The following is a 27,045-nucleotide window of genomic DNA, read 5'->3' as shown; positions in this document are numbered from 1 at the left end:
TAGGCTTGACTAGAAACATCCGCGAGCTTTTTTTCCCCCCAAAGCCGGGCCGCTCTGCCTCTGCGGAGAGTTGTGATACAAAGTGGAGGGACTGCGACACTCTAGAAAGACATAACCGGTCTCAGTGGTAGGGAGGGCAGATATTTTCATTTACAAAGCTACCAGTTCCCTGCTCTGGGAACTCAGAGCTCGCTCACACCGCTTCGAAACGAGCAGAGCGAAGGAAAGCTCCCCCCTCCCCTTGCCGTAAAGCGAATACTTCAAGGTGTTGCCTGCTTCGACGAAGGCGGGGTCTTCGGTGCAGCTGTCGCAAAGCTGAAAGTGTTTGGGCACCAACTCCCCCCCGTCGCGTCGTAAAGATGCCTGCGGCAGTCGTTTCTCCCACTGTCGCAAAAGCTCCCGGCCCGTCTTCACCCCTCTGAAGCCACTCCGTCACCTCGCCCGTGTCGTAAAGCAAACCTGCCCGACCCTGTCGTCCTTTCTCTTCCCACCGTGGTAGTCCTTAGTTCCCTAACCCGGGATGCTTTATTGCCCGGCACTGCCGTAAAGCATATCTGGCCCCAACCCCCCCCCCGGTCCTATTCCCTCAGGGCGTCCGTGCACCGCGGTTGCCACGGTGCCGCCAAGCGCGGCTGTCGCGCGGCCCCGGTGTCAGCGGCGATGGCGGCGGGGTCGGGTGGGAGTGGGGGCTCTGGGGGAGGCCCCGGGCCGGGGCCGGGTGGGGGTGGGGGCCCCTCCGGCGGGAGCGGCCCAGGACCGGGGTCCGGCGGGGGTCCGGGCAGCGGCGGGGAGCTGCACCCGCGCACCGGGCGCTTGGTGAGCCTATCGGCCTGTGGGCGTACAGCGCGGCGGCAGCAGCCGGGCCAGGAGTTTAATCACGGGCTGGTGTTGAGCCGGGAACCCTTGCGCGATGGACGCATCTTCACCGTCCGCATCGACCGCAAGGTGCGGAGCTGGGGCCGCGGAAGAGAGATGTGGAGGGTGGTGGGAGGGGACTAGAAGGAGATGGGGGAGGCCAGCCAGGGTAGTCCACATCACCGGGTACCGAGAGGGAACCGCCAGACAGGACACCAGGTAGGTGATGGGCGGGAAGGGACTATGAAACGGAAACATTCAGTCTTAAGGAGAAGGAGACAAGGAGAGCTTGAGTTTTCTTAAGATCCAGGAGCAGGGAAGGGACGTGGGGCCCCACCCACTATAATGACTAGGGAACAGATCTGGAACAATTTTGGGGAGATGGAGGATGGAGAGATGTCAGAAGTGTGATGGGAGGAGAAGAGAGATAACCAAGAAAAGAACAACCATTGAAGGACAAACTCACCGGTTTGGCCAGAAAGATGGATGAAGAGAGATATTCAAGGAGCAAGAGGTGTGTGTGCCTGTGCATAATGTGGTGAAGAGGCCGGGTGCACAGAGACAGAATTTGGGAGAAGGGTGAGTTTGAGTGCAGCCAGAGCCTAGGAGAGAAATAGGCCATATACAAGGAGGGAGAGAGCCATATACAAGAGCAAGGAATATGGACGTGGAGAGCTGTGAATTTGGCTGGTTGAGGGGCCACAGAGACCAGGGAAGTTAGAGGCGGCAGGGGGCTGGGGCCAGGGAATTTAGCCAGCCTGGTGGGGAAAGGTGTGGTGTTGTAGACAGTGAGCACCCACAGTACAAAGCAGAGTTGCTAAAGGAGAGCGGGCCCAACCATCCCCTGAGACCAGAGTCCAGAAAATACCTGTGGGACTGCATCTCTGGATGGTGATGCCTTGTGTCTCAAGAGAGCAAAGCCAGTTAGCTGTCTGAGAGGTGGGAAGAGGGGGACACAGTGGCCTGTGAAATGTGGTTTCCTAGTGGTGGGAGACCCATTCGTGGCCCATCCTGAGTCCCTGTCCATCACCCCATCACAGGTCAACTCCTGGAGTGGCTCCATTGAGATTGGGGTGACGGCACTGGACCCCAGTGTGCTGGACTTCCCAAGCAGCGCCACGGGGCTGAAGGGGGGCTCGTGGGTAGTGTCAGGCTGCTCGGTGCTGAGGGATGGACGTTCTGTGCTGGAGGAGTATGGGCAGGACCTGGACCAGCTTGGCGAAGGGGACCGTGTGGGCGTGGAGCGCACAGCTGCTGGGGAGCTGCGGCTCTGGGTGAATGGGCGGGATTGCGGCGTGGCCGCCACGGGCCTGCCAGCTCGTGTCTGGGCCGTCGTGGACCTTTACGGCAAGTGCACCCAGATCACCGTGCTACCCCCTGAGCCGGGCTTCAGCCCCCCTACTCCCGTCCCCACACCTCCCCTGGAACCCTCTGCCCCCGCTGAAGATTCTACCTGGTCTGAACAGGGGACCTCTGGGGATGAAGGTGAGAACACAGCTGGGGCAGCGGTGGAGGAGTGGGGCAGAGGGAATGGCTGAAGGAATGGGGGAAATGTAGTGACAAGTAGGGTATGGGCAGGGCCACTCAGACCCCCGAGTCTGTTGAAGGGGATAGCAGGGACTAGAGGAGGGGTGTCATGGCTGTGGGCCCTGCAGCAGGGGCCGAACCCTTATTCCCCTCCTATCCCACTTGGTCGCCAGCCTTCACGGTGTCCCCCGCGCAGGCCCGGCCGGAGACGTTTCCTAACAGCCTTGAGTCGCATAATGGTGAGGGCTCCGGGGAGGTCCCGGGAAGGGGAGTGGGAAGTGAGGTGGACAGGGAGGGACCTCAGGAGAGGGGTAGGGGGAGCGCGGCAAGCCTGAGGATGAGGAGACTCATTTCTGCTTCCTTCCTCCGCCCTGCTATCGCAGAATTTGCCAGCATGGAGCTCTCCGAGGTGGTGAGCAACGCCATCCTGTCTGCCTACAACGGGGGGCTCCTAAATGTGAACCTGAGCTCCCCACCGGCAGGGGAAGCACCGGGGCCTAGCGGCACTGCCACCTCACCCATCCTCACTTCCAACGATGCCCTCCTTTTTCATGAGAAGTGTGGAACCCTCATCAAACTCAGCAACAATAATAAGACGGCAGAGCGCCGCCGGCCCCTGGATGAATTCAACAATGGGGTTGTCATGACTAACCGCCCACTCCGGGACAATGAGATGTTTGAGGTGTGCAAGGCCCTGGGGTCTGGCTGGCACCTCACCCTCCGGGAGCTAGAGATGGGGTTTGATGCTGGAAGGGGGCGGGGGTGGCCTGGGGAAGAGCCAAGGGCGCAGAGTTTTTTCTCTGCATTTACATTCCCCGCCTCTCCCTTCCACTGTCACTACACCCAAGATCCGCATCGACAAGCTCGTAGATAAGTGGTCAGGCTCCATTGAGATTGGTGTCACCACCCACAACCCCAACAATTTGGAGTACCCAGCCACCATGACCAACCTGCAGTCAGGTACCAGCCCCCGGCAGGGTGGGCATGGCCTGTGGTTGCTGAGGTGAAGGGAGCCCGTACCCTAACCAGGGTGTCCGCTTCCCCCAGGCACCATCATGATGAGTGGCTGCGGGATCCTGACCAACGGCAAGGGCACCCGCCGGGAGTACTGTGAATTCAGTCTGGATGAGCTGCAGGTGAGGGTGGGCTCAAAGCGCGGGCCAGTCTCCAGGGGCGCCCGGGCACTGTGCAGCCCTGCCTGGGCACTGTGCTCTCTGACCTAGGGCAAGACCCTTTATCTTTTGCTTGAAGGCTCCTTCTGAGAAGGCAGGGTTGCCCAACAGTTAGGCACTCAGATTTGGGAGTCAGATGGGTTTAATTCATTTCTCTGTTTGGCCATTCGTGGTAGTGACCTGCAGCAAGAAACTTACCCTCTTTGGTAGTTGTTTCTTTTTTTTTTTCCGCGGTACGCGGGCCTCTCACTGTTGTGGCCTCTCCCGCTGCAGAGCACAGGCTCTGGACGCGCAGGCTCAGCGGCCATAGCCCACGGGTCCAGCCGCTCCGCGGCACGCGGGATCCTCCCGGACCGGGGCACGAACCCGCATCCCCCGCATCGGCAGGCGGACCCCCAACCACTGCGCTACCAGGGAAGCCCCTGTTTCTTCTTAATGTCTAGAAATGAACCCGTCAGTAGTTTTCGATAGACTGTCGTGAGGGTTAATAGGTCGGTGTTGATAAAGTGGTTTAACACAGTGCCTGACTTGCCTTGAGCATCAGAGTGGCCTGAGACGCGTGGGAGCCTTTTGGAGCTGTTTCCCTGTCGCATGGTGTGGTGGGAAGGCTCGAAGCCCACTCTGTTCTCACAGTCCCCAGGACAAGTCTGGAGCCTGATTGTGAATGGATTCCAGGCTGTTATTTTTCTGCTTTGAATAGGAGGGCGACCACATTGGTCTCACGAGGAAGTCCAACTCTGCCCTACACTTCTTCATTAATGGCATTGATCAGGGTAAGGGGAAGCTCAGAGAGAGCAGCTGGGCCAGGGCTTTTGCTGTGAGGGGGTCTGTATCTCATTCTCTTGCCTGTTTCATGCTCCATCTCCCTATATTGACTCTTCTCCCCTCATCCCCCCATTCCCTGTGCCTTCCACCCCCGCAGGCGTGGCTACCCCCTTGACGCCCCCAGTGGTGTACGGTGTGGTGGACTTGTATGGGATGGCTGTGAAGGTGACCATCGTCCACAATAACAACCACAGTGACCGCCTACGCCGGAACAATGCCATCCTGCGGGCGCTGTCCCCTGAGGGTGCTCTCCGCCGGGCTGCTCCTGCGGCCCAGGCAGAACCCGAGCGCCTGCTCTTCCACCCCAACTGTGGGCAGAAGGCAGCCATCACCCACGAGGGACGCACTGCCCTGAGGCCCCAGTATGGCCCATGGGGTGGGGAGAAGCCTGCGGAGGGGCTCTGATGGGATTGGGGGGAGGGGTGGGGCAGTGGGAGGCAGCAGGAGTCTGGTGTGGGGCGTCCTGGACAGAGAAGGGGGGCCTCTTGGAGTGTGAAGCGTGGCTGCTTGACTTGGGTAGTGGGTGTCGGGCAGGCATCGCCGGGCTGAGCTTTGGCACACTCAGTATGTGTGTCGGGATCTGAGTCCCCACTTGCTGTGCCCTCAGTGCCACTGATGACTTCAATCATGGCGTGGTACTGAGCAGCAGAGCCCTGCGGGACGGAGAGGTGTTCCAGGTGCGCATCGACAAGATGGTGGACAAATGGGCTGGCTCCATTGAGATTGGCGTCACCACCCACAACCCTGCCTACCTCCAGTTGCCCTCCACCATGACCAACTTGCGCTCTGGTGAGCTCCCAAGAAGGGCAGGGCCAAGATAGGATGCTAGGAGGGAAGCCGTCCCTGAAGCCCTGAAGCTTGTTCTCCAGCCCCTCTTTCACTTGTCACATTTATGACGGCGCATTCAGTGGCTGAGGAGTGCCATGTGGACAGGGCCTGTGGCTGGCTTGGGAACTGCAGAGTTTTCTTGCCCTGCTCTGGGAAGCAAGCAAGTGTCAAAGAAAAGGCGGGATGGGCTAATGGCTTTGGGGAGTAATGTGGGGACCGCTATGTAGAGGAGAGGAGCTCTGGCTTTCCCCTTATGGCCTCTGCCACTCCTTGTCCCCCTAGGGACCTGGATGATGACAGGGAATGGGGTGATGCACAATGGGACGACCATCTTGGACGAATATGGGCACAACCTGGACCGGCTCAAGGTGGGAGAGTGGGGGTACCGCCAGGTGTCGGCAGCGGGGAGGTAGGCAAGGTGGGGCTGCTGCGGGACCGGCCCAGGCAGGAACTCCGCCTGACTCCTCACTCCAGCCCCCCTTCTTCCAAGGCAGGGGACACGGTGGGCGTGGTGCGGCGGGAGGACGGAACTCTCCACTTCTTTGTCAATGGGATGACTCAGGGCCCCGCCGCCTGGAACGTGCCCCCGGGCGTCTATGCTGTCGTTGATCTCTATGGCCAGGCAGCCCAGGCCACCATTGTGGACGACGTGGGTGAGGGCCGGGCTGGGCAGGGGTTGGGGTGGCCTTGGGAGGCCTCAGAGACGACTGTAATCCTAATGGGTGATGTCCACTCTTGCAGAGGTGCCCCAGGTTCCTGAGCCACTCCCTGAGGGGAACAACCAGGTGTCTCCAAGCTCCCCGTCATCCGGGACCGGGGGCTCCGACCTCCGCTTCCACCAGCTGCATGGCAGCAACGCAGTCATCACCAACGGTGGCCGCACTGCGCTCCGCCACAACTGCCGCAGCGAGTTCAATGACGCCATCGTCATCTCCAACCGGTCAGTGTTGGGACTTTCATGTGCCCACTTTCCTGCTACCCAGCGTCGGCCACCCAAGTAGGGTCTGTCTGATGGCCATTCTCCCTGGCAGGGCCCTGAGGGATGGAGAGCTGTTTGAAATTGTCATTCAGAAGATGGTAGACCGCTGGTCAGGCTCCATCGAGGCTGGTGAGGGGCACGTGTGTGTGTGTGTGCGCGCGCGCGCGCGCATGCACTGCAGTCAGGTGCTGGCTGCAGGAGGCTGGGGGCTCAGCTCAGACCCACCCCTGCCTCCTTCCAGGAGTGACCGCTATTCGGCCTGAGGACCTTGAATTCCCCAACACTATGACGGACATTGACTACGATACATGGATGCTGAGGTTGGGCTGTCTGCTTTGGGGACCAGCTGGGTGGGGCTGGGTGGAGCTGGCTGGGATGAGGGACGCAGAGTTGGGGCATGTGGTGGCCATAGACAATGACAGACCCAGGGGTTCTGGCTGCCCAGTCCCTTCGATTCTGGGAAGCCCTCCCCCCACACCCTTAGGGCTCCTGCTTTTCCCGGGGGGGACCCCAGGGATGAAGGATACAAGATTGGGTCTCAGACCCCAGATCGAGATCCTAGTCTGAGGCACTGGAAGGTTCCGACAAGCAGAGACTGGGCAGAGGCCTGTGTGGGGAGAGGAAGCTGGGAGGCTGACCTACTCCTTCTGTCATCCCCCCAGCGGCACAGCCATCATGCAAGACGGTAACACCATGCGCAACAACTACGGGTGTGACCTTGATGCGCTAGGCACGGGTGCCCGCATCGGCATGATGCGCACTGCCAAGGGCGATCTGCACTACTTCATCAACGGCCAGGACCAAGGCGCTGCCTGCTCAGGCTTGCCTCCCGGTAAAGGTGACTACTCCGTGGCTTTCGCCCTGCCACCTTCAGCCCAGCCCACCCCTGGCTATCAGGGTCCTGACCCCTTTCTTTCTTACCCAGAGGTGTATGCAGTAGTGGATCTATATGGCCAGTGTGTCCAAGTGTCCATCACCAATGCCACCGGCCCCATGGACAACAGCCTGGCGACCAGCAACACCGCCACTGAGAAGTCATTCCCCCTGCACTCCCCAGGTTCAGCCGGCAGGGAGGGAGGGAGGGCTCTGCCTGCCTGCTGTGGGCCTGGGGGATGCAGTTTCCAGGTCACGGAAGCTGTTCAAAGATAGGCTGGCTGCAGCAGCTGCAGACCGAGGGGGAGGGATCAACCCGTGGTGGGAAGCAGCCAAGAAGAGGGGAGGAGGTTACACCTGGTACACAGGGCCTAGACCCTTCCCCGCCACCAGCGGGCCGGGACACCGTAGCTGGGCGTGGCAGGTTTGGGACTGGGTCTTGCCTCGGTGAAAGAGGAGTCAGGGGTCTTGAGGGAGCACTGGAGGTGGGACCTTCGCGTCAACTTCCTGCTTCACCTGAAAGCTTTGCCTGTGTCGTGTCTGAAGCTTGCTGCCCCAGTCCTCCCCCATCCTCTGGTGCCATCTTTCCACAGCGGCTGGCGTGGCTCACCGATTCCACAGTACTTGCGGCAAGAACATCACCCTGGAGGAAGACGGCACGAGGGCGGTGCGTGCTGCCGGCTACGCCCACGGCCTCGTCTTCAGCACCAAGGAGCTCAAGACCGAGGAGGTCTTTGAGGTGGGCTGTGGCGATGTGACCGGGGAGGTGGCGGACCCTTCACAGCAGAGCCAGACAGCTTCCCACCCTCCTGCCCCACAGTGCCACTGAGAGTTCCTCTCTCTCACAGGTGAAAGTGGAGGAGCTGGATGAGAAGTGGGCTGGTTCCCTCCGGCTAGGGCTGACCACACTAGCACCGGGGGAGACGGGGCCTGGAGCGGGCAGTGGCCCGGGGCTGCCTCCCTCCCTGCCAGAGCTCCGGACTAAGACCACCTGGATGGTGTCCAGCTGTGAAGTGAGGCGCGACGGGCAGCTCCAGAGGATGAACTATGGCCGGAACCTCGAGAGGCTGGGGGTGAAGCAGCTGACTTCAGGGACTGGGATGGGCGTGGGAGTCGGGGTGGCGGGGAGAGGCGGGCTGAGCACTTGTCCTTGCCTCACCTTGGCCCTAGGTGGGGAGCCGTGTGGGCATTCGCCGAGGGGCAGATGACACGATGCACGTCCTGGTAGATGGAGAGGATATGGGGCCTGCAGCCACCGGCATTGCCAAGGTAGACCCAAGACCAGCATTGGGTCTGGGAGTGGGGTTGAGGTCCTCCACTGATCTCTGACTTCTGGGTCTGTGTGCCCCCAGAGCGTGTGGGCCGTGTTGGATCTGTATGGGCCAGTGCGGAGTGTTTCTATTGTCAGCTCCACCAGGCTGGACGAGCCAGAAGGCACCCAGCCTCCTTCCCCCAGCTCGGACACTGGCAGCGAGGGCGAGGAGGAGGATGAGGGCGAGGAGCACAGCCTGGAAGTAAGAGGCAGCAGCAGGGCCCACTGGGCACAGGGAGGGACCGTTGGTGGCCCGTTGGGTCGTCTTCAGGTTCTCTGATCCAGCCCTGGGTGGGCGGAGGCTTATCTGCAGGCTCTGTCAAGCCCAGTGGGGTGGCTCAGGCCTCGCGTCGGCCGCCCCGCAGCTCACTCTCTCCTCCACACCAGGGCCAGAATCAAGTGGCCGTTATGCCCACAGCCCTCGAGTTCCTAGAGAACCATGGGAAGAATATTCTCTTGTCCAACGGGAACCGTACAGCTACACGAGTGGCCAGCTACAACCAGGGCATCGTTGTCATCAGCCAGCCCCTGGTGCCCCAGCTGCTGGTCCAGGTGGGCCTCACCTCCTTGTCCCCGGCTCCTCTTGCTCAGGCTGACCCAGGGCCAACCCTCCTGCAGAGAGGCTTTTCCAGGTTGAGGACAGAGTGGAAGGCATGCCCTTTGGGTGAGCTTCCTGGGCTTTTGTTCACATCCTGTGGTGGCAGTTGTATATCAGTTTCCAGGAAGTACCCACCTGGGGGCTGTGACGAGGGAAGCAGTGGAGAGGGGCTGAGGGATGCCAGGGAGACTCCTGATTCTATATGTGGGAACAGGGCATGCTTTCCAGAGGAGGGGGTCTTGTGCTGCAGACCACAAGTTGTCAGAGTTAGGCAGGTGAAGAAAGCCCATGGGGACAAGAATCCTTTTAGAAGCAATAGCAAGACCAAGGCTGAAAGAGGGAAGGACACAGCTGAATTTGCAGTTTCCTGTCCGTCCAGGCATCGGAAGGGGTGGCATCCCAGGCCACACTGTGGGGTGCCGTCTTCTCTCCCTGGCTGGGGTGAGGAGCCCGGTCCTGCAGGGTGGGTGACCTCTTTGTAGGAGGCCATGATTGCGGAGTGGTTGCCTTCTCCCCAGGTACGGATAGACTTCTTGAACCGGCAGTGGACATCTTCCCTTGTCCTGGGAGTCATTACCTGCCCACCGGAGAGGCTCAACTTCCCTGCTTCTGCCTGTGCCCTCAAACGGGCGGCCTGGCTGCTGCGGGGCCGTGGGGTCTTCCACAACGGTCTCAAGGTGGGTAGGGAGCAGAGCGAAGGGGGAGGGGCTGGCCAAGAGGGAGAAGAGGGGCCCCTAGCCCTGGAGCTAGGACCGTAGGTATAAAGGCGTCCTGTAGTGGATGGGCAAGGGTGTGAGCGGCGTTACCTGGTCAGTCTCGGGCTCATCGTCTCCTCCTACATCCCTGCCGTGGAGAATGTTGCGGGGGGTGGGGCTGGGGGAGGTGGAGTCTAGGTAACTGAAGCAGGGGCAGAGCCTGGGCAGTGGGCAAGTATGGAGGCAAAGCCCAGGGACTGGTGACCCGAAGCTTAGTGAAGGGCCGGGGTGGCTGCTGCCGGTGGGAGTCTGATCTCTGGGAAGACAGTAGGTCTCTCCCCCCAGATCTGTGAGAAGTTTGGGCCAAATCTGGACACGTGTCCTGAAGGCACCATCCTGGGACTGCGACTAGACAGCTCTGGGGGGCTGCATCTCCACATCAATGGGATGGACCAGGGAGTGGCTGTGCCAGATGTCCCCCAGCCCTGCCATGCGCTCGTGGACCTCTACGGGCAGTGTGAGCAGGTTAGTGGCAGCAGAGGCAGGGAGGAGTGGTGCCTGGGAGGCTGGGCTGTCCGAGGACAGGGGAAGTCTGGAGTTCAAGGAGGGGATCAGCAGGCTCTGGGGGCTGGTCACACTCTGGCTGACCACCCCTCTCCCCTGCAGGTGACAATCGTGACCCCTGAACCAGGGGCTGCCAGTGGAAAGAGTGCTGGAACCCAGGGGGACATGGAGAAAGCTGACATGGTGGATGGTGAGCCAGCCGAAGGGGCCAGGATCCCATCTCACCCCCACCTCGTACTTCTGGCCCCGGCTCCCGTGACCTTTGCCCCTTCTGCTCCCTCAGGTATCAAGGAGAGTGTGTGCTGGGGTCCACCGCCCACTGCTAGCCCCCTCAAGAGCTGTGAGTACCACGCCCTTTGCTCCCGTTTCCAGGAACTGCTGCTGCTTCCTGGTGAGTCCCCAGTCCCCCAGAACCTGCCTCATTCCCTGCCCAGCCCAGGGCCATGGCCGGAGCCCTGGAGACCAGTAGGAAAGAGGCCACATGGCTGAGACCCAGGGCGGGAGCCATGCCACAAAGTCTGCCACTCACTCTCCACAGAGGATTATTTCATGCCTCCGCCGAAGCGCAGCCTGTGCTACTGTGAGTCTTGCCGGAAGCTTCGAGGGGATGAGGCCCACAGGCGCCGTGGGGAGCCCCCGCGGGAATACGCTCTGCCCTTTGGCTGGTGCAGGTTCAACCTCAGGTACGTATGGGGCAGGGTCATGCTTCTCTCTCACTGTTCTTTGCCCCCTTGAGAAAGGGAGGTCCCGAGAGGGTGTATGGTAGAAGACAAAACTTCTTGTCTGGGGAATGACCTCGGGGAGCCAGTGACCTTTGTCCTATCTGTCCACCTCCTAGGGTGAATCCCCGCCTAGAGGCTGGGACACTAACCAAGAAGTGGCACATGGCGTATCATGGGAGCAACGTGGCAGCCGTCCGGAGGGTGCTGGACCGGGGGGAGCTGGGAGCAGGTACCGCGGCACCGGCAGAGGCCGGGCAGGCCGGGCCCATGGGCCATGGGGGGGCCACCCTGACCCAGCTCTCCTCACAGGCACTGCTTCCATCCTGAGCTGCCGGCCCTTGAAGGGAGAGCCTGGGCTGGGGTTTGAGGAGCCTGGCGAGAACTGCGCGCCTCCTCGGGAGCAGCAGCCCCCTCCAGTGCTGCTTTCCCCCTCCCTCCAATATGCTGGGGCTGAGGCCCTGGCATCCAAAGTGCAGTGAGTACACAGGAAGCAGGGCCTGGGGCCACACGGGTCGCCATGATTCCCTCTCCTCTCCCACCTTGTCTCCCTAGTTCCTCAGTCTCTACCCAGCCCTTTCTTCACACAGTCTTTGCACAAGTACCACTTATTTTGTCCTATCACAGAGAACAAGGAAGGGAACCCTAGGCATGTGGAAGTTATGCTCTTTCTTGCTCTAGAATGTTTATGCATAATAAGTATTTAGTATTTTTAAAGGTGACAAGTAAGTACTATGGAAACAAAAAGAGTGGGTGAAGTGGGTCAGAAGTGTGGTTGGAGCGGGTGTATGGTATAGGGTGGTCTGGGTAGACTTCATTAAGAAGGTGAGATCTGAGCAAAGACTTGGAGAAGGCAGGAGGGAGTTAGGCGAGCAGGCATTGGGAGGAAGGCCATTTCAAGTAGAGAGGACGGCTAGAGCCAGGTTCCTGTACGGAGAGAGTGATTCCTGAGAACAGCAAGGCCAGCTTCTAACTGTCGTGGCAGCTGGAAAGGGGGAGAGGTCCTGGGCCCAGAGGTCTCACTGCCCTATTTATGCTTCTTGCCTGACAGATTCCGGGACCCCAAATCCCAGCAGACACACCAGGCCCAAGTGGCGTTCCAGGTGTGTGTGCGCCCTGGCTCCTACACCCCCGGACCCCCTTCCGCTGCCCTCAGAGAGCCTCCCGACCCTCACTTCAGCCCAGCCGAACTTGAGTGGGTAACCAAGGAGAAGGGGGCCACACTTCTCTATGCCCTGCTGGTACGGGTGGAGTGAGGGGTGAGGCCGCACCACTACAAGCACAGTTGGGCCTCGGCCCGTGGACTCTGAATGACGACTGCCACCACCTCACTCCAGCGACCCACGGCACGCTGAGTGCTCAGCCTGGCAGATGCACAGGAGCATGCGGGCAGACTCTCAGACTAGCTGGGAAGCGGAGCTGTCTCCGTGCCCAGGGCTCGGACAGTCCCTCCCTCCGAGGTGAAGGCGCAGCGGGGAGCCCGGCCGCAGGCCCTGGGGAACCCTCTCCATGCACTGATCTGGGGAGCACGACTCCCCGCGACTCCTCCCCCATACACTTAATTTATTTCCGTTTCTGTTCTGGTTACTGTGAATTCCAGAGGAGTCTCCCGGTGCCCCACATGAAGCTGCTTTTCCGGCCCAGGCGGGAGTGGGGAAGGCGGCGCCGGGGGTCGGGCCTCTGTACAGTTGTTACTGACTCTGATTTCTAAGGAGCCAATAAACGCCGTCTCAGAGCAGCCGCCTCGGCCTCTCTCGCGCGCGCCTCTCGCCTCCTGGAGGAGCCCCGGCCCCGCCACGTCAGGGACTCCGCCCGCGGGGCCGGCCCGGTAGGGGCGTTTCGCGGTGCGCGGCCGGGGTGCAGCGGAGGCGTTTGGACACCGCGGGCACCCGTCGCGGGCGCTACCGTCTGCCCCGCCCCACCGCCCCGCCCCGCCCAACCCGCGAGCCCGCGGCCGCCCCGACTCCGGAAGGATTCGGCCGAGCGGCCGGATGTGACGCTACGGCCCAGGCGCTCGGGAGGCCGCGGAGAAAGCGACGAGAAGGCGGGTAGGGAGGGGCGGGCGCCCGGGTGGCGGGCAGGGGGCGGGAGCGCCAAGACCCCCGCCCGCGCACGCGGAGGAGCCGCGTTGAGGGCCGGTCCGGGCGGTGGGCACGTGACCGGGGCGGTGGGCGGGCGGCTTCCGCCCGGCCCGGCGCGCTGCCCCTGAGCGCCCGCCTCCCCGTAGGCCCGGCCCGAGGTCTGGCAGCCAGCGACAGAGCCGGGCGCCCACGGCCCGAGCGCCCCCGGCAGCACCATGCCTGCGCTCCTGGAGCGCCCCAAGCTTTCCAACGCCATGGCCAGGGCGTTGCACCGGCACATCATGATGGAGCGGGAGCGCAAGCGGCAGGGTGAGACGGGGCCAAAGCGGGAGGATGCACGGCCCGGGGAGCACCGATCTCCCAGGGCTGACCCCCCCCCACCCACGGGCAGACCAGTGCACAGCGGCCGAAGCTAGAGGGACGGACAGCCCCGTTGTGTCGGGGATTAGAGGCCACACCTAAACTCCAGCGCCCTGGAGCTGGGAAGGACCTTGGAGAGCACCTAATAAACCTCCCCGCCCCAGCCCCCTCGCGGTGATGGGGAAGCCTGTCCCCTCCTAGTGCTTTTGGTATTGGAGCAAGTACAAAGAGTACTGGGATAACCAATTTTTGCCGGTCTTCATTCTCTAACATTCTGATAGTTTAACCATCCTGCCACTTTCTCTTTCTACCCGACTCTTATTCCAGAGGAGGAAGAGGTGGACAAGATGATGGAACAGAAAATGAAGGAAGAGCAGGAGAGAAGGAAGAAAAAGGAGATGGAAGAGAGAATGTCACTAGAGGAAACCAAGGAACAAGTAAGCAGTCTCTTCATCTCTCCTAGCTCTTTCTTTTCTTGGCTCTCCTGCCTTTACCTTCTCTCCCCTCCTCAGATCCTGAAGTTGCAGGAGAAGCTTTTAGCCCTACAGGAAGAGAAACATCAGCTTTTCCTGCAGCTCAAGAAAGTTTTACATGAGGAGGAAAAACGGAGGCGAAAAGAGCAGAGGTGAGATTGGAGAGCTAAAAATAAAATTGGGCCCAAAGTGTAACTGGGATCAGGTAACAAAACATCAGTGTTTAATGGCAAACGGGACGGGGAGGGGGGTGGGAACGGCATGGGTCGGACTTGTCTTTGATCTGCCTTCCTTTCCCTCCAGTGACCTGACCACTCTGACATCAGCGGCATACCAGCAAGGCCTGACCGTTCACACTGGAACTCACCTCCTCAGCATGCAGGGTAAGGATTAAAGAAACTGCTTGTCAGAATGCGCCTTCCAGTAGGTTGCTGCCTCATTTCAGCATCATGAAGCCCCTCTCCCTCTCTAGGGAGCCCTGGAGGACACAATCGCCCAGGCACCCTCATGGCAGCAGACAGAGCCAAACAGATGTTTGGACCCCAAGTGCTTACGGTAAGAACAGTAGAAATGGGTGTCTAGGCTGAATTTTTTTCCCTACTACTACCACCCAGACCCTAGCGTGCTTACCAGCCAGCACTCAAGTCATGAGTGTGTCCCACCAAACTGTGTAGAGGAAATGGGGCAGTCACTTGAGTTTTTGCTTCATGGAGTTCACAGGCAGTGAGTTCTCATCTTTCCTCCTTAGACCCGGCACTACGTGGGCTCAGCAGCTGCTTTCGCAGGGACCCCAGAGCATGGGCAATTCCAAGGCAGCCCGGGCGGCGCCTATGGGACTGCTCAGCCCCCACCTCACTATGGACCCACACAGCCTGCCTACAGTCCTAGTCAGCAGCTCAGAGGTGAGCAGTGGGAAAAGAGGAAGAGAGCTTTCCTCAAGGCCCAGAGGGAGGAGTGGGGAACAGGCTACGAGGAGGTTCTCGTGACTGTCTCTTGCCTCCTCAGCACCTTCCGCATTTCCTGCAGTACAGTACCTGTCTCAGCCACAGCCTCAGCCCTATGCCGTGCACAGCCACTTTCAGCCCACCCAGACAGGTGACGGACACCCCACGCAGGGGCCCAGTTTCACGGGTCCTCCCTTCCTTTCTCCATTCTCTACTCACTTCACACCCTTCCTCCCCACCTAGGCTTCCTCCAGCCTGGTGGTGCCCTGTCCTTGCAAAAACAAATGGAACATGCTAACCAACAGACGGGCTTCTCTGACTCAGTGAGTAGAGCCTTGCGAGGTCAGGGAAGGGCTACCTATGCTAAGGGGAGCCGCAGGTTGCCTCAGCTAACTTTGTTCTCTGCAGTCCTCCCTGCGCCCCATGCATCCCCAAGCTCTGCATCCAGCCCCTGGACTCCTGGCCTCACCCCAGCTCCCTGTGCAGATGCAACCAGCAGGAAAGGTAAGGTGGTAATCCAGCCCGTGAGAATCCCTACACGACAGGGAAACAGGACTGGGTAGGATAGGTGGTCCCCACCCCCATATTCCCTTCCTCCCTTGGGATGGCTCTCAGTTGGGCGTGGAGTAAAAGGGAGGGCACGCACGCTGACAAAGCCCTCCTTTCATCACTGCTGCCAGTCGGGCTTTGCAACCACCAGCCAGCCTGGCCCTCGGCTCCCCTTCATCCAGCACAGCCAGAACCCGCGATTCTACCACAAGTGACCATCAGATTTGATCTTCAACCTTGCCCCCAGCCCCTGCCGTGGGGGAGGATCCCTGGTGTGTCCTAGTCCCAGGCCAATAAAATCTACCTGCCACTGACCCTGGCTGCGACTATCTGTGTTGCCTCCCACTGGGCTGCTAGGAGGGTGAGGGGTGGCTGGCAGGTCCATAGGAACCACAGGGGGACAGCAGGTTGGTTGTAATGAGCTCAGTGGCAGAGTTCAACCTATACTCTTCTTTCTGATTTCCAAATTGATGTTCTAGTCAGCAAATACCGATTTATTTCGAAGCAGCAGCTGAGTTGGGGGCTTCATATTAAACTTGTAGTTTTATTCAGGTTTGATTTTTAACAAATGTGTCGGGGAGAGAGCCCGCAGGAAAGGGTGAAGCCCATGGGGGCAGGGCCCTCCCAGATGCCTGAGGAGGGGGCAGGTCCCCTCCCCTCTCCTCCTCTTCCCTTCCCATCTAAAGGGATTTGGGGAGAGACATAGGCAGGGGAGGGGGCTGGTCCCCAGTCTGTGGGGGTGGTGCTTGGGAAAAAGGGCTATTGGGGAATAAGGGACCAGACCAGGGATGAGTAGGGGAAGGGCACAAGGAACATTTGCCAGAATCCACAGCTTTCTGATTCCAGATTGAATTAAAAAAAAAAAAAAAAAAATACCAAAAAAAAAAAAAAAAACCAAACCAACCTAAACCACAAGCAGCACCCACCCGGTCTCCCCCACCAGGGCTGTAGTGCGAGGGGAGAAGAGGAGGGCAGCGTCACCAAGGCCATGGTTCACTCACTCCTGGCCAAGGGAGCAGGGTGAAGGGCACGGGCTCCCCGACAGATTGAGGGTGTAGGGGAAACCAAAATAAAATGTCAAATAAATTGTGTAGGAGAAGTCCAGCCAAGGGCCGGGCCAGAGCTGGGCCAGGCTGGGGGAGGGGGCCTCTGCAGGCTGGAGGATCACTGCTGCCACCACAGCCACCCTGGGTAGAAGAGAGAAACCAGGTGAGACAGGATAAAACCTTCAAAGGGAAAAAGGGTGAGGGGAACAAGCACCACAGTCAATTAAGACCAAAGTAGCTCTTCCATGGAGATAACAAAGTGAGTGGAGGAGGTTGGGGGGAGGGGGGTCACCACACTCACCTGGGAGCCAGTTATTTTGCCATGGCCTTGATTGCAACAGCTGCCTCCTCTGTCATGGCAGACAGCACCGTGATCTGGGGGAGCATGGGGGATAGTCAAGTCTGAGCTCAGAGAAAGAAGCACAAAGAACAAGGCTGGGCATAAAAGAAAGAGGGGGGGCACCATACCAGTATCTCTTCTCCACAGTCGTACTTCTGCTCAATCTCCTTGCCAAGATCTCCCTCAGGCAGACGGAGGTCCTCTCGCACCTCCCCGCTGTCTTGGAGCAGTGATAGATACCCATCCTGGATGCCAATCAGCTGGGGGCAGACAGGGAAGGAAGCTGAAGGTAGGCCCAAGTAGCCTGACGATAAAGGGTCTGATGGGCAAACTAGGGTGGGAAACTGCTAATACCAAATACCCTCTCCTCCTGCCAATCTCCCTTCTCTCAGCACAAGGTCTTCTCGCCAGTCTCTATTTTCCTCCCACAAACCACTAACCCATCTACATCCAGACCATCTACATACCTGGAAATCGTTCCTTTTGATGTTGGGGACATCCATATTATGAGTTGACGGGCAGATATCTTCATATTTCTTCCCAGTAAAGATGTCAATACCAACCAGATGGACCTGTATGCATGCATCACATCAAAGAGAAACCCAACCAAACTCTAGGATGGAGGAGATAAAGGCTCAAGTCATCCCTGGCTAGTGAGGGAAGTCAGACTAGGTTGTCAGGACAAAGATTAGAGGAGCTGGAATTGAACCAATCAACTCAAGAAAGAAACACTAAAGCCTCTAAAAAGAGCCTGGGGCCAAAAGACCACCACTGAGACTGGAGTTGACAGCACACAGGAAGGTTGTAGGACAGGCTTGGAGCAGTCACCTCGAGCTATCAAAACATTAACGAGAGACCAGGATCCTAGGGGAGCAGGAGGAGTCTAGATGAAAGTCTGGAAGAAGCTTTCTGGACATCAGCATAAAAAGCTGAGAACTTGGAAAATAAGGAAGGTAGAAGGAAAAGAGCTGAGAAAACAGGAAGGAATGAGAAAGAAGACAGCTGAAAAGAAAAAAGGACTTGGGGAGAGAACAGAAAAAACGATGCATTTAGGAAATAAGAAAACCAGAAAGAACAAAGAATGATCTAGACATCTGGGGGTAACTCAGGATGTGCCAAGTCAACAGAAGACAGAAAAACTGATTTGGGAACAAAACCACAAGAAATCCAACAAGGGTGAATCAGGTTGAACTTTTGAGAAAAAAGAAAAAGTAAAGTTACAAGGAGGGATATAAGAAAAACGTTAGGACCTAAGGAAGCAAGGAGGCTCCAGGAGAGGGGGCAGGTAGAGACACTCTGATGCTGCATCAGAGATCCAAGGGGAGAGCTGGCACTGGAGAGTAGGGCAGCAATTTGGAAAATCAGAGGTGTACACTGGAGACCCTCCGAGAGATGTTAGGATTGGAGAAATCCTGGGCAAAGTGATAGAAACAAAGAGAACCTACAAAGACTCAAATGGACAGACAAATAGAAAAAGTGACGGAGCAGCTGGAGAGTCAGAGCATAAAGGACCACGAAGAGAAGTTGGAGACACACAAAGATGGAGAAAGGGGGGATTCCAAGGATGACAGGGCACAGAAGGGTAAGGAGGAAGCTGAAGGCTGGTGTAGTAGTTGAAAAAGGTGTCCAGGGCTGAGTGCTGAACACAAGGAACTGGATGGTAATAAAAGAGCTAAAGAAGATAGGGGGCTAGCATTGATGACAGCTGGTGGGGAAGACAAGATATGGAAATGAAATTCTAACCTTGGCATGGCCGTGCTTGCCAGTCTTGGAGGTTGACATCTCCACAATCTTACATGGCCGGCCTTTGAGCACCACAAAGCCATTCTTACGTAATGCTGAGCACTGCATCGGGAAGGTGGCTGAGGCCCCTGCATCTCCTGTCTCGAAGTCCAAATCATCTGCCATTTTAAGAGGCTTCGATTCCAACTAGAATCAAGAAGAGAACTAGGGTCAGTAAGGATAGAATTAATAGGGTCTCCAATTTATCCCACTCTACTCTAGAAACACTGATTCATTTTTTCCCCAGCACTTTATTCCATTACCCACGTAAAATAAAGTTCCTAGATTAAATACTGATTGGAATCAAAAATACTATGTGTGTGGCGGTGGGAGATAAGCAGGATTCCCCACCCCAAATGAAAGCTAAAGGGGTGGCCCGGGATAGAAAAAGCTCCAGGAAGTCAGGATGTCAAATCTCTGAGATGGGCAAAGACCTAATTCCTGGTAGGGGGAGGACTCAGGTGTTGCTTGCCACTGAAAACCAACCACCCCTCTTCCCCACACATAACCAGGGCTATAATTAGGTGAGCAGCTATGAGCCAGCAAAAGGGCGGGGCTAATGTGGGGGGGGAGGGGTGGAGACCGGAGGACAGGGAGCCCCACCCGTCTCTGTTACCCCCCCCACCCTATCCACACACGAGCCAGTCACTGGTACAGGAAACCACAAGGCCTCTTTGGGGGATTCCCGCCTCTCCAACATGCATTTGCAGACGCAGCCGAGGGGGAGAAAGTAAAGTTGTTTTCTAACTGATCTCCCTGCCAAACACCTCTGCTTTCCCAAAGGGAACCCAGGAACCCAGCCTCTCCTCAAGGGCCCTCCCACTTTTCCCAGGATGCACCGGTCCTGTCGGCTTTTCAGGCCGGGCCTGTACAGTCAGTAGAAAGTGGTAGAGTGGGGAGTGGTGAATGACGATAAAATGAAAGCAAAAGGCTGGTAGTAGTTAGTGAGTAGTGTAAATTATACTAGGCCAGCAGAGTTAAGGACCCTGAAACCAGGAACTCCCAAAACAAACACAACGAGAAAGACAGTGACAAGGTGAAGAGCACCTATCAAAATGGGTAATTCATCTGCCCGGGACTTTAAAGCGCTGTCGGGACGACCGATAAGAGTTGGGCTCCCGTCCAATCGCCCTCGGTTTCCCACTTTCTCTGGCGTCCCAGCACGGACAAATGCCACTTACACCTGGCTGGCCGCCTCACTTCACAGGAGGATTGGGGGGAAAGCTACAGGGGCCCATGAGGTGGGGGAGCGCTAACATATGCCCACAGCGGGCTCACGGAGGTGATCAAGATCAGGGCGTCGGGCTTCTCCCACTCCTCAAAATTCCAAACTCCCTTAGGCGCCCGCGAGGACCACCTCTCTCCGCGCTGGGGGTTACCGGCTCCCGCCCACCATGTGGCCGCCCGGGGCTTCCGGTGGCCGGGACCTGGGGGGAGGGGTCCCCGCGCTGCCATGCGGCCCCCGTCCACCTTCGGCCATGCGGCCTCAGACCCCAAGGGCAGCCTCTCATAGGGGGCACTTCCGGTACTGCGGCCACCCCCTCCTCAAAGGCCGCGCCAGGCCGGAGCCACGCAGCCTCCCCTCCCCCCCGCCGGCCGCCAACCCCCCCCTCCACATGCCCTCTCACCGAATAGCCCCCTCCCCCACCTCACGTGGCCGCGCGGCGCCCGGTTCTCAACGTCCCAGGTACCCTTACCCCGGCGGGCCGATCTTGCCCCCGGCCCTCGCCCCAGCTTGGCCGCCCGGCGGCCTTTCCCGCGTGGCGGCCTCGCGGCTCGCCGTCCCCCGCCCTGCGTCGCTCCAACGTCACCGGGCCAGCCCCAACCGTCACCCCGCGCGCCAACCGGGTCGCGCGCCCGAGCCTCTCCGCACCTCGCGCCGCTCTCAGACCGAATCTCGTGCGGCGGCGGCGGCCGCCGATCCCCTCTGCCCCCTCCCCGACCCTCGCGCAGTTCCATCTCTACTCCCAGGCCCAAGCCAAGGTTCCGCGCACGCGCGCCCTGCCCGCTCTCACCTCGCGCGAATGCACTGACTCGACCCCGTTCACTCGCGGCGAGCCCAACCGCTGCCCCAGAGCCCGCTGCCGCCGCCGCCGCCGCCTCTACCGCCGCCGCCGCTGCTGCACACGGGTCTTAGTACGCAGGCGCCGACTCCCCACTGACCAACCAAGCAGCCCTGTGACAGCCGCGCAAGCGTGCTATCTATCTCCTCCGCCCTCCACCCCCGCACTGCGCAAGCGCACAGATTCTCCCGGCTCTCCACCCTCCCTCCCACCTACCCATCCAATGACGCGCATCCGTGACCCCGCCCCTCACAATTCCTGAGTTCGTCCCACCAGTAGGCAACGCGCAGGCGCATCCGGTTTTTTAATCCCTTCAACCTCCTCTCCCATCCCCGTGTTAGACCACCAGCCCTACCGGACGGTTCTTGCGCCTGCGCAATAAGAAGCCCTGCACTCCACACCCTCTGAAGGAAACGCCTCGGCCTCAAGGCGCATGCGTGTTGGGAGTCCTGACCGCCCCTTCCACTTCAGACGTCGTCTGTACGCCAGGCGTTGAAAAGACCACGCCACTGTACTGCTGGTGTCGTCTAGAACGCATGCGCCTTAGGAAACGCCCCACCTCGACTTTAGCTGGGCTTAAGACTCACACGTTTCAGAAAACTTGTACTGTGGGGTGGGTCCTTGGTCTCAAAACCCATTTCCCCGCTTCCCACTTCCCCTGGTTCCACACATGCGCGAGAGAGCTCTTTACGCTCCACTCTTCCCAGCGCGCTAGTGTGGTCGGGTTACCACCCATCTCAGCTTCACTTCTCTGAACTGTGCGACTCTGCTCTGCCATAGAGTTTCATCCAGAAAGATAGAGCGGTCCTGTCCCAGCCACCATCTTGTTTAAACCCTCGGTCCATGTTGGTCTCTATGGCTTCCATAGAGGCCATTCTACTTCTGAATCCTAAAATAAAAAGATTTACATGGCATTTCTCTTTTTCCCCCAACAGTTCTCTGCGGTCTCCAAAACAGTTGTCTACGAGCACCCTTAGAAAAAATTCTCTATAAAGAAGAGTGCTGTATCAAATTACACTGACATTCTCTAAATCATGGGAAGTGACCAATGAAACCAGAAACAAACTATCTCTCGGAATGAATTTCCCTGGCCCTCGTTCTAGAGAAGAAAGGCGCTGCTTTTCCTGAAAGTTTGTAGTCTTCTTCCTCTAGTTCCTAGGTTTTCAGCACTACCTTCATAGCTACCTTGTTTGCTTCAGTAAGCTAGGTTGACAACAGTATTATGGAACAAGACAAGCAGCTAAATAGCTCGACTTGGAATCCAAAATCCTAAATCTGGTTCTTGTTTAAGATGTGACATGATGGAGATGAACTGCAAACACTAGCTTGAATTAATACATTTACGTAGCACATTATACTATCACCCCCAGCTCCTCCCACTCAATTTTCTGAAATTTCTGCCATTTCCTTTGGGGAAAACAAACTTCCTGGGTGCATTGTTTGAAAGTTCAATTCATGCTCTTCTCAAAGATGTATTGTCCAAATGACCCAACAATTCCACTCCTAAGTATATACCCACCCCCAAAAATTAAAAACAGGTACTCAAATCCTTGCACACAAATGTTTAGAGAGCCTAGATGAACTTTGAAAACATCATGATAGGTGAAAGAAGCCAAACAAAAATAGGTCACATACTCTATGAGTCCATTGATATGAGATATACAGAATAGGTAAATCCATAGAAAAAAAAGCAGGCTGGGGCTTCCGTGGTGGCGCAGTGGTTAAGAGTCCGCCTGCCGATGCAGGGGACGTGGGTTCGTGCCCTGGTCCGGGAAGATCCCACATGCCACGGAGCGGCTGGGCCCGTGAGCCATGGCCGCTGAGCCTGCGCGTCCGGAGCCTGTGCTCCGCAATGCGAGAGGCCACAACAGTGAGAGGCCCGCGTACAGCAAAAAAAAAAAAAAAAAAGCAGGCTGGTGGTCACCAGGTGCTAAAAGGGAGGGGAATGGGAAGTAACCGCTTAATGGTCATGGGGTTTTATTTTAGAGTGATGAAATGTTTTGGAATTAGAGGTGGTGGTTGCACAACATATGAATGTACTAAATACCACTGAATTGTTTATTTAAAATGTTTAGTTTTATGTTATGTGAATTTCACCCTCAATTTAAAAACACTTGGAGTTCCCTGGTGGCGCAGTGGTTAAGAATCTGCCTGCCAACGCAGGGGACACGGGTTCGAGCCCTGGTGGGGGAAGATCCCACATGCCTCAGAGCAACTAAGCCCGTGTGCCACAACTACTGAGCTTGCGTGCCACAACTACTGAAGTCCGCACACCTACAGCCCGTACTCCGCAACAAGAGAAGCCACTGCAATGAGAAGCCCCACGCACTGCAACGAGGAGTAGCTCCCGCTCGCCGCAACTAGAGAAAGCCCGTGTGCAGCAACAAAGACCCAACACAGCCAAATATATAGGTGAATAAATAAATTAATTAATTAAAAATGTTTAATTAAAAAGAAAATGAAAACTCTTGTACACGAATATTCAAAGCAGCATTATTCATAACAGCCAAAAAGTAGAAACTACTCAAATGTCCATCAACTGATGAAAGGGTAAATAAAATATAGTATATCCATACAATGAAATATTATTCAACAATAAAAAGGATTGAAGTACTGGGTACATGCTACAACATGGATGAACCATGAAACATATGCTAAATAAAAGTCAGTCACAAAAGGCCACATACAGTAGTGTGTAATTCCATTTACATGAAATGTCCAGAATAGGCAAATCCATAGAGACAGAAAGTAGAGAGTAGTTGCCTAGTGCTTAGGGGTTAGGGAGAAATGAAGACATGGGGAGGGACTGCTAACGACTGTGGGGGAAGGGGCAAAGGGTGTCTTTTAGGATGATGAAAATGTTCTAAAATTGATTGGAGTGATGGTTGCCCTCTTCAGATATTAAAAAACATTGAATTGGGGCTTCCCTGGTGGCGCAGTGGTTGAGAGTCCGCCTGCCGATGCAGGGGACACGGGTTCGTGCCCCGGTCCGGGAAGATCCCACATGCCACGGAGCGGCTGGGCCCGTGAGCCATGGCCACTGAGACTGCGCGTCCAGAGCCTGTGCTCCGCAACGGGAGAGGCCACAACAGGCCCGCGTACCGCAAAAAAAAAAAAAAAAAAAAAAAAAAAAAACCATCGAATTGTACACTTTAAATAATTAAATTGTTAGTATATGAATATCTTGATAAAGCTGTTACTTTAAAAATGTGTTGTTGGAAAAGCTAAAGCTGGTCCTTTGTTTTAAAAAAATAATAACAATAGACATACCTCTGGCAAGATCGACCTAGAAAAAAAAGACATAAACTATGTTAGAAGTGGAAAAGGTCATAAATCAACTATAGCTGAGATTAGAAACCATTATAAGACAAACTATGAAGACTTGCTGAACAAAAGAAAAAAAAAATGAGCATTTCCTCAATAAATAAATTACAAAGGGAAAAAGAAAACCAGCAGGGGAAACTACAGATTAAAAAATGTAAGTCAAATGAGTGAGTTTGGACTCAAACAAACTACAAAAGGGTGGGAACATTAAGAGACAATTAGAAGTCTGAACACTGGTATTTTATATTAGGAAATTATTCATTTGTTTGGTGTGCTAATATGAGGTTATTTTTTAAAGTCGTCTTTAACAGTACATATGGAACTATTTACATGTGAAATGATATCTCTGGAGTTTGTCTCAAAATAATACATGAGAGGCAGAAGTGGGGAGAGGTATAGATAAAGCTAAAGTTAGGGGATGGGAAATGGGTTTATGATACTCTTTTTTCTCCTTATGCATGTTTGACATTTTCCATAATCAAAGTGCTTCAGACCGTTCTTTGTTAATACATTTGTAAACAGTCTAAGTGGACAATTTCCTGAAATATATAATGTATGTGTATACATATATACAATTTATCAAAATTAAATCAAAGAAATAGAAAACCTAAATAAACTCTTACCAAATTGATGGAAAAAAAAAAAATGTGTTGTTGGGAATTCCCTGGTGGTCCAGGAGTTAGGACTCTGCGCTTTCACTGTTGAGGGCGTGAGTTCGATTCCTGGTGGAGGGAGGAACTAAGCTCCCACATGCCATGTGGCGCGGCCAAAACAAAACAAAGTTAAAAAAAAGTCAAACAGACGAAGTGAAGCTTGAGGATGAGCAAATGGGTAACGCTTAGGTGTGGGTGAGGGGGCGGGACGTTCCTGGACCCGCTCTTACAGCACTCAGCTGCTGGGATCAGCGGAGAAACCTTGAGTGCATTCACTCAGTCATCCATTCATTCAGTTCATATTTACTGAGTCCATTAAGTGTCAGATACTTGGGATACAAGGGTGGTGAGATTAGCACTATGGTCCCTGCCCCACAGTTAGGAGGAGGAGATTATCAGATAATAAACAAATGTATAACATTAGCCCGTGTGCTCAGGCCAGTACCTGTCTACCACCAGTGACTGATGGGTTTATGAAGAGCAGTTGGTATGAGAGTAGGAGGAGAAGCCCTGAGAAAATGCCTGAGGGATCTTCCGTGATTTTGACCTTGCTCCTGTGGAAGTTAAGAAAAAGAGGGTGGAGATGGAGAAGAATGAGACTGGAGTGGTTCTGGGCCTGGAGGAAAGGCCCAGGAGTTCTCCCCACCCCACCATTCCCAGAGGCCTTGCAGAACCCAGGTGCTAGGGAGAGAAGCCAGAAAGTCTCTTAGAAACTGGACCAAGCAAGTAGGGAATAGGTCTGAGGACGGAACAGGGACCCGGCTCACAGAAGAAGGAAACTCAGTGAGCCCATCGCAAATGACTCTAGAGCATTAGATCATTCGTTTGTTCAGTCATTCACTCTCCAGGTAGAAACTGAGGCTCGCTCTGGGCCAAGCCCTGTGGTCAGACTGAAGAGGTAGCCAGGGGACTTCCCTGGTGGCACAGTGGCTAAGATTCCGTGCCCTCAATGCAGGGGGCCCAGGTTCAATCCCTGGTCAGGGAACTAGATCCCACATGCATGCCGCAACTGAGAGTTTGCATGCCACAACTAAGGAGCCCGCCTTCTGCAACTAAGACCTGGTGCAACCAAATAAATAAATAAATATATTTTTTAAAAAAGGTAGCCGGGCAACTGCAGAGCAGAGCCATGCGGCCGACAGCAGGGCACGTGGGGGCTGAGTGAGCACCCTGAGGGGCCAAACCCAGCCTGGAAGCCCGGCAGTTCTTTTGTCAGGGAGACACCCGAGCTGAGGAACCTGGAGAAAGATCGGCCCTCAACAGGGTGAGGGAAGGTCTGGGAACTTGCTGGGCAAGGGATAAAGCAAAATTAGCTGGGTGTCAACCCTTCTTGGCTGGTCTAGACCCATGAAAAGAACACCTCAAAGGGGAATTCCCTGGCGGTGCAGTGGTTAGGAATCTGCACTCCCACTGCAGGAGCCCTGGGTTCAATCCCTGGTCGGGAACGCAAGCCACGAGGCCGAAAAAACCAAAAAGAATATCTCAAGGTATAAGAGAGGAACTGAAGGGCAGATGGCCTCTGTGTTGAGAGAAGGAAGATCCAAGGGGCAGGTTAGGGCCTCAATCCTCAAACAGGACTACCCTTGCTGCATCCTGGGTCCAGGGCCCGTGCACTGGCCCACAGTCACTTGGTCACTCCAAATCCCATTCCTTCCTCCCCTCTCTCCACCTGGCCATTTCTCGTGTGCCTTTCAGCACTGAGGTCTGGCTTCACCTCCAGCCCATGCCATCCTGACACTCCCAGGCTAATTTGAATGGCATCTTCTCTGCTCATGGCCCCTGTGCTCACTCCTACCCATCACCTGTCCTACAGACAATATGTCTGTCTCCCTCTCCAGACGCTGAGCTCTGTGTGAGCAGGGTAGTCCCCACACCCACCACAGAACCTGACACGTGGCTAGCTCTGAATGTTTATAGAATGAATAAATAAATGAGTGAATGAATGAGGAGGGGTAGCAATCTGAGCCCGAGAGAAACTGCCAGATGCTCAGCGGGAATCAAGAAGAAAGAGGGTTTTAAGACCAGTGAGGGGGGCTTCCCTGGTGGCGCAGTGGTTAAGAATCCGCCTGCCAATGCAGGGACACGGGTTCGAGCCCTGGCCTGGGAAGATCCCACATGCTGCGAAGCAACTAAGCCCGTGCACCACAACTACTGAGCCTGAGCTCTAGAGCCCACGAGACATAACTACTATGCCCACGTGCCACAACTACTGAAGCCTGTGCGCCTAGAGCCCGTGCTCCGCAACAAGAGAAGCCACAATGAGAAGCCCGCTCACTGCAACAAAGAGTAGCCCCCGCTCGCCACAACTAAAGAAAGCCCGTGCACAGCAATGAAGACCCAACACAGCCATAAATAAATAAATTTATTAAAAAAAAAAAAAACACCAGTGAGGGGACCTTCCTGGTGGTTCAGTAGTTAAGACTTCCACAGCAGGGGGCGGCAGATCTGCCGGGAGAAGGTGGGTGAGAAGTTCTGCAAGAAGA

General features: G+C 56.2%; 3 protein-coding genes across 9 annotated transcripts; 2 read left to right on the top strand and 1 right to left on the bottom strand.

The window, feature by feature from the left end:
* The first annotated feature begins 660 nt into the window (after window positions 1-660).
* On the top strand, window positions 661-12,805 carry NEURL4 (neuralized E3 ubiquitin protein ligase 4). 3 transcript variants are annotated; one of them, XM_059997477.1, is made up of 29 exons: window positions 661-945; window positions 1,896-2,340; window positions 2,556-2,621; window positions 2,766-3,064; window positions 3,231-3,342; window positions 3,430-3,518; window positions 4,255-4,327; window positions 4,477-4,741; window positions 4,987-5,168; window positions 5,490-5,575; window positions 5,698-5,860; window positions 5,949-6,147; window positions 6,239-6,315; window positions 6,428-6,506; window positions 6,849-7,018; window positions 7,112-7,243; window positions 7,653-7,798; window positions 7,908-8,132; window positions 8,230-8,328; window positions 8,412-8,573; window positions 8,759-8,923; window positions 9,488-9,646; window positions 10,010-10,189; window positions 10,331-10,418; window positions 10,512-10,619; window positions 10,767-10,911; window positions 11,067-11,179; window positions 11,260-11,425; window positions 11,999-12,805. In XM_059997477.1, exons 1-29 carry the CDS (start codon window positions 661-663, stop codon window positions 12,201-12,203), a joined length of 4,683 nt encoding a protein of 1,560 aa, XP_059853460.1. In that variant the 3' UTR covers window positions 12,204-12,805. The 3 variants fall into 3 exon arrangements, with proteins under 3 accessions (XP_059853460.1, XP_059853459.1, XP_059853461.1); XM_059997476.1 differs by having other exon boundaries at window positions 6,849-7,024; XM_059997478.1 differs by lacking the exon at window positions 2,556-2,621.
* Window positions 12,806-12,896: 91 nt separating this feature from the next.
* On the top strand, window positions 12,897-16,253 carry GPS2 (G protein pathway suppressor 2). 3 transcript variants are annotated; one of them, XM_059997481.1, is made up of 11 exons: window positions 12,897-12,995; window positions 13,175-13,337; window positions 13,716-13,825; window positions 13,901-14,013; window positions 14,165-14,244; window positions 14,334-14,416; window positions 14,610-14,763; window positions 14,867-14,956; window positions 15,049-15,128; window positions 15,214-15,309; window positions 15,486-16,253. In XM_059997481.1, the coding sequence occupies exons 2-11, from the start codon at window positions 13,244-13,246 to the stop codon at window positions 15,567-15,569; spliced, it is 984 nt and encodes a 327-aa protein (XP_059853464.1). In that variant the 5' UTR covers window positions 12,897-12,995; window positions 13,175-13,243; the 3' UTR covers window positions 15,570-16,253. The 3 variants fall into 3 exon arrangements, with proteins under 3 accessions (XP_059853464.1, XP_059853462.1, XP_059853463.1); XM_059997479.1 differs by having other exon boundaries at window positions 13,716-14,013; XM_059997480.1 differs by having other exon boundaries at window positions 12,952-12,991; window positions 13,716-14,013.
* EIF5A (eukaryotic translation initiation factor 5A) lies at window positions 15,879-20,959 on the bottom strand. Of its 3 annotated transcripts, none has more exons than XM_059997485.1 (6): window positions 20,941-20,959; window positions 18,484-18,669; window positions 17,208-17,312; window positions 16,869-17,000; window positions 16,702-16,775; window positions 15,879-16,541 (listed from the first exon to the last, which is right to left on the bottom strand). In XM_059997485.1, exons 2-5 carry the CDS (start codon window positions 18,646-18,648, stop codon window positions 16,713-16,715), a joined length of 465 nt encoding a protein of 154 aa, XP_059853468.1. In that variant the 5' UTR covers window positions 18,649-18,669; window positions 20,941-20,959; the 3' UTR covers window positions 15,879-16,541; window positions 16,702-16,712. The 3 variants fall into 3 exon arrangements, with proteins under 3 accessions (XP_059853468.1, XP_059853465.1, XP_059853467.1); XM_059997482.1 differs by lacking the exon at window positions 20,941-20,959 and adding an exon at window positions 20,538-20,724; XM_059997484.1 differs by lacking the exon at window positions 20,941-20,959 and adding an exon at window positions 20,220-20,239.
* Between the last annotated feature and the right edge of the window lie 6,086 nt (window positions 20,960-27,045).

This window comes from Delphinus delphis, chromosome 19 (assembly GCF_949987515.2).
Source record: "Delphinus delphis chromosome 19, mDelDel1.2, whole genome shotgun sequence".
In the NCBI taxonomy this organism is placed as follows: domain Eukaryota; kingdom Metazoa; phylum Chordata; class Mammalia; order Artiodactyla; family Delphinidae; genus Delphinus; species Delphinus delphis.
This window is presented reverse-complemented; position numbering and strand designations above follow the sequence as displayed.

Excerpts from the sequence above, each read along its gene's own strand:
- EIF5A (XM_059997485.1), bottom strand. The coding sequence starts at position 18,648 with ATGGCAGATGATTTGGACTTCGAGACAGGAGATGCAGGGGCCTCAGCC. Across the intron at positions 17,313-18,483 it reads GCAAGCACGGCCATGCCAAG|GTCCATCTGGTTGGTATTGA; the intron begins GTTAGAATTTCA and ends GCATGCATACAG. Across the intron at positions 16,776-16,868 it reads ACTGTGGAGAAGAGATACTG|ATCACGGTGCTGTCTGCCAT; the intron begins GTATGGTGCCCC and ends ATGCTCCCCCAG.
- NEURL4 (XM_059997476.1), top strand. The coding sequence starts at position 661 with ATGGCGGCGGGGTCGGGTGGGAGTGGGGGCTCTGGGGGAGGCCCCGGG. Across the intron at positions 4,742-4,986 it reads CGCACTGCCCTGAGGCCCCA|TGCCACTGATGACTTCAATC; the intron begins GTATGGCCCATG and ends CTGTGCCCTCAG. Across the intron at positions 6,507-6,848 it reads TACGATACATGGATGCTGAG|CGGCACAGCCATCATGCAAG; the intron begins GTTGGGCTGTCT and ends TCATCCCCCCAG.
- GPS2 (XM_059997479.1), top strand. The coding sequence starts at position 13,244 with ATGCCTGCGCTCCTGGAGCGCCCCAAGCTTTCCAACGCCATGGCCAGG. Across the intron at positions 14,245-14,333 it reads TCACCTCCTCAGCATGCAGG|GGAGCCCTGGAGGACACAAT; the intron begins GTAAGGATTAAA and ends CTCCCTCTCTAG. Across the intron at positions 15,129-15,213 it reads AGACGGGCTTCTCTGACTCA|TCCTCCCTGCGCCCCATGCA; the intron begins GTGAGTAGAGCC and ends TGTTCTCTGCAG.